This window comes from Macrobrachium nipponense, chromosome 43 (genome assembly GCF_015104395.2).
Source record: "Macrobrachium nipponense isolate FS-2020 chromosome 43, ASM1510439v2, whole genome shotgun sequence".
Lineage (NCBI taxonomy): Eukaryota > Metazoa > Arthropoda > Malacostraca > Decapoda > Palaemonidae > Macrobrachium > Macrobrachium nipponense.
The window spans coordinates 36065841-36070840 of NC_061104.1; the positions used below are offsets into that span (position 1 = coordinate 36065841).

Genomic DNA, 5000 nt, shown 5'->3' on the forward strand with positions numbered 1-5000 from the left:
AGATGCTTAAGCGAACGGCCTCCAGGGGGCTTTGTTTGTGGGTGAAGTGAAAGAGTCGTAAAATTGAAGCTCTTTAATAAAAACTTATCACAGTCATTCACAGAAACCAATTTTACTTGAAAGCCGCAAGTCAAAACTGTTTTCACAAAATTATAAAATTAATTTTGAGACAGTAACAATTGACCTGGCAAATATGTTAGAATTGTAGTTACATGTATCCGTCATTCTTACAACACAGTATAGAGACTCACTCAGCAGATTGTACTTTGTCATAACTAGGCAAAATCATATTTTAGAAATGTGATTATACTACAACTAACACATCTAAGAGTATACACTATAAAATGTCCTCATTAAAACTGACTTTGATAATTACATCTAATACCAAATTCATTTTAAAAATATAAATACATTTCCACTTCACTGAATATTCTGAGCAAGCATCACTCTTTGGGTCAGAAAGCATTGTTTACACGCTAGGCTTTATTAAGGCCTCATAAATAATATGCGATATAAAACTTCCGAATTTGTACATGAAAATGTCCCTAGATGAAAGGAAAGGATGGCCTCATGTCCTCCGAGCGAAAGAGGCTGCTCCGCACCTCAGGGCGTCACGAAACAAAGGCACCTCACACCCACCTAAGAACTCTCAATGCCTCAGACAGAATCAACCACTGAGGCACGTGAAATGTGAAACCAATAACTAGCACAATTGTAAAAGAGTTCAAACGGTAGATCTGGTTGGAGAATGTGGAGGGGAGGTACTGGAACATCTTGGGGGGGACGACTTCCTGGAGATAAGATCGTGGTAAACTTTATCAGTTATGACCATCATCTGTTTGGCTGGTTCACACAATGGCTTTGACATCGAGTTTGTTCGAGAACGATTCTGTGGAGTTGAAGGGTGAATTGTGGGTGAATGGTTGCCATGACTTGAGGTGCTGAACGTTCTTTGTCTGATGCCGTTTGAATTATTTGGCAGTCTGGAGCCCAGTCGCCTTTCGACCCATTTAAGCATCGTCAACACAGCATCAGTAGAAGGAAGGCGATGAGTGGCAGCGGTGCGCAGAATCTGAGAAGTGGTCACACGGAAAGTCACGGCCATTCCTTGCAAAGCTCGCATGGCATCTTCGTCGGTCTTGTCATCTCCTGCATATATAGTGGACACCCGATCACACCAATCCAGACCAAAGAGGCTGCGGAGAATGTAAATAGCAGCGCGACCCTTGTCCCATGTGACTGGTGGGCGAGCTTCATAAGCTTTGTGTGACTGATGAATCTTTATGCCGACGTCGTTGAAAATTTCTTGAGCACGTGATGTAATGGCTGACATTTTCGATAGGGTAACCTCCCGGTAGTGGAAGGTAATTCCAGTTTGCTTGACCTCTACCCATGCCCCATCAGTGCTCACCTCTTGAAGACGTTGCTTTAAAGCTTCCAGCTGGACTTCATAATCGTGCGGTATAGGATGCAAGAATAGTGTGCCGTCTGGATGAAGGATTTCAAAGCCGTGACTACCAGCATAAGTGATTCCTTCAATACCGACCATTGATTTCACATTTTCCAGTGAACGTCCAGAAATAATGGCAACATTTACATCAGGCATGTGAGCTAGTCGTTCCAGTACATGACGAGTTTCATCAGGCATTCTTGCGAGGTCAGGGTGTGGTGCAATAGGTGCCAATGTGCCATCGTAATCGAGAAGGAGAGCCAGACGAGATGATTCAGTGACATATGATGCTAAGAACTGACTGAAATCTTCCTCTGTCAATGGCTGCAGCCGTCCTTGGGTTGCAGAATCATCCAACAGGCAATCAACAGTTTTGAGGAAAGAACGCAGCCAGAAATTAACATCCCTCTCCCGTTCTCTACGTCTCAGTTGTTTCATTCGTAACTCTCGCTCGTCTTTGGGCATCGTTAACGCGCGATGGATCACTTCAGCGAATTCGGCAGTTTCATACGGGTTAACAAGAAGTGCTTCGTGCATTGTGGTTCCAGCACCAGCAAATGGAGATAGAATTAGCACTCCTGGATCTCCAGTCTGACAAGCAACAAATTCTTTGGCAACCAAATTCATTCCATCTCTGAGTGGGGTAACAACAGCCACAGATGAGTCCCGATAAAAAGCTGCCAGTTGATCTTGAGATACACACCCATAAATGTAACGAATAGGAGACCAGTTTGGAGTGGAGAACTGTCCATTGATGCGACCTATAAGTTGGTCCAGTTCTTCTTTTAGTTCCTGGTACTCTTTGACATCAGTTCGAGATGGGACAGCAACTTGCAAGAAAGTCACATGCTCAATGTGCTCTGGATGTTTCTGAAGCAGAGTCTCAAAGGCTTTTATCTGTGGACTAGGCCCTTTGTGTAATCTAGTCTGTCAACTCCCAGGAGAAGTTGCTCTTGAGCATGATTCTTCATTACCTGTGGTGCCTTTTCTGCAAGACTTACAAACCTGTCATAGGGTATGCTGATTGGGAGAGGATGTACTGACACACTTCGATTGTTATGCTCAACGAGCATCTGTTGACGGTCCACTCGACATCCGAGGCGTCGCTGGCAGCAGTCAATGAAATTTAAGCAATAATCCTCCACATGGAAACCCACAGAGTCACAGCCAAGGATGCCCTGAAGCAACTCATCATCCCAGGGGAAGAGGCGCATGATGTCCCAAGATGGGAATGGAATGTGAAGGAAGAAAGCCATCTTGATGGCTAATCCGAGATCATCACAACGTTCTCTGATGGTATTGGCAGCCATCATCAGGTGGTAGTCATGTAACCACACCAGTGGAACACACTCAGGGTTGCTGTTTTTTAGTTTCTTTACTGCCTCGACAGTTAGGAGTGCAAACTCTTCATTGGCTTGCCTGTATGCCTGCAAAATTAAGAATAGTTGTTTGTTATGATCATGAATTCTGATAATAAACAGAAGTAGTTTTTCATATGAATTCCATAATAACTCACTATCTGAATATCAGCACACCATGACATGATTTACGAGAAAAAGAAGGAAAGCCCAGTTATGCCTACCTCCCACTTATCAGCTTGGAACACGGCGCGATCAGGCATGGAATGGAAGAGAGGCCAGAATGTTGCGTTGCAACATCCATTGTAATAATCGTCAAACTGCTTCCTAGGGAGACACACTGGAAGTACCTATAAACAATAGCATATTCTCATTAGACAGAAGAAAATGACTTCATTTTTTTCTCTATCGAAGTACAGCCAGTATTAAAATGATCAGTTATGGCAGTTCGACTTTGGAAGCAAAATGTTCATCTCTTACTTGTCTGCTCTTGAGTCCTGCAGTGGGTGACTGGTCATTGGGGTCAGCCTCTGGGATTTCTCCTGTGCTGTCCTCTTTATGAAGTCCTGACCATCCAACCCATAGGCCATCTGTCTCAACAACCACAGGGGCAACAGCTGTCACCAATCCGCCAGCACTGGGGGAGAGAAGAATAGACTGAATGAAGGAATTCAGGCTCCAACTTTCGATTTCATTAAAAAAAAGATAGTACAAGACATGAGATTATTCATACGAGGGGCACAATGTATAAATGATGATTATTTTAAATATATATATATATAGTATATATATATATATATATATATATATATATATACATTACATGTGTGTGTGGAATGTTTATACTTTAACAAGTTCAAATAATTGTTAGTATATGTATATATGTATGTATGAGAGAGAGAGAGAGAGAGAGAGAGAGAGAGAGAGAGAGAGAGAGAGAGAGAGAGAGAGATTTACGTGGGAAGTAAGTGAAACGGGAAATGATGCTCCCCTAGAGTTATCCCAATGACCAGGCTTGACCTTTGTGTACACATTGTTGTTGTGATTTTGTAAACGCACTGCGTTCCAAATGTCAGTGTTTCTAATTGTAGTCCATATATTATTTGCATAAAATATCAGCGAATGGTAATCGTGGAAGAGGTAAGACGTAAAGAAATTCATCATAGAGTAGAAGAACTCAAGTAATAATAAGGATCACAGCAGCGATGGCACACGTTTTTGGCGAGAGCGCAAGAATACCGAAATCTGGGTTACTTTTCTTACGGGTATCTACTATTTCTGTCAGCTGCTCTCTTGGCCCGGATGGTAACATGTTGCGTAGCATTCAATATAGCATTTGCTAATTTCGTTTGCACCATATTTTCACTCACAAACTAGTAGCAGACGACAAAGTTCAGGAAGGGAAGAAGATTTTGGGTATTTTCATGGAAGAGGGAAAATAGTTATACTCTGCTAAATATTTACAAGTGTTCGTTATCTTGGATGCAATCAAAACCTTTACAACACAAATCTCGTATAAACGAAACAGTAAAACAGACAACAGAATCACTTTACAATACAATATTCACCTGGAATGAACAACTTCCAGTCTACAAGTGTGGGTCGCACTTTGCAGAACGATCACATTGCAAGCAGCCCCTGCCTAGTGGGGTTCGCAGAGACCCAAGGTGTGAAACAGTCTAGGATCTTTTAAAAGGGTTTTTGATTGAGGATGCAAAAGTAACACATGCCATTCCTTGACAAAATATTTAGTAAATCAGTAATTTAGTTTAGATCACGATAATACCATTACTGAAGAAAGAACAAAGAAAGGAAAGTGTGATAAATGAGGAGCCCCATCCTAACAAGCAATTTGGCAGGCTTATCAAAAGGAGTTAGGAAAGAATGAGACTTACCATTGCTTTCTGATGAGTACACCATTGTTGTCTTTAGCAAGGATAAACGGTAACCGGTTGGCGACCACAATCATAGGCGATGTTGACAGAACCATTTTTGCGTTAGGGTATCTGCTATCCTTCGAGAATAAGACCGGAGCGCCTCTTGATTTCTTCTCGTTGCCAACAGGTCTTTCGCTAAACTTTCTTGAATGCAAACTAACTACCTGGCCCCAGAAGTACGCTCCTTTATATACCTCTCGCTCGCCAGACTCCTCCCTTGATAATGACGTCACGCATTCGCTTACGTGATTGGAG

General features: G+C 42.3%; 1 protein-coding gene across 1 annotated transcript; it reads right to left on the reverse strand.

Moving 5' to 3' along the window:
- Positions 1-58: 58 nt before the first annotated feature.
- LOC135213648 (uncharacterized) lies at positions 59-4913 on the reverse strand. The gene is given in 5 exon segments (XM_064247690.1): positions 59-2346; positions 2349-2877; positions 3033-3158; positions 3289-3445; positions 4704-4913. Coding segments are annotated over 5 exon segments (2529 nt in total). The 5' UTR covers positions 4799-4913; the 3' UTR covers positions 59-724.
- Between the last annotated feature and the right edge of the window lie 87 nt (positions 4914-5000).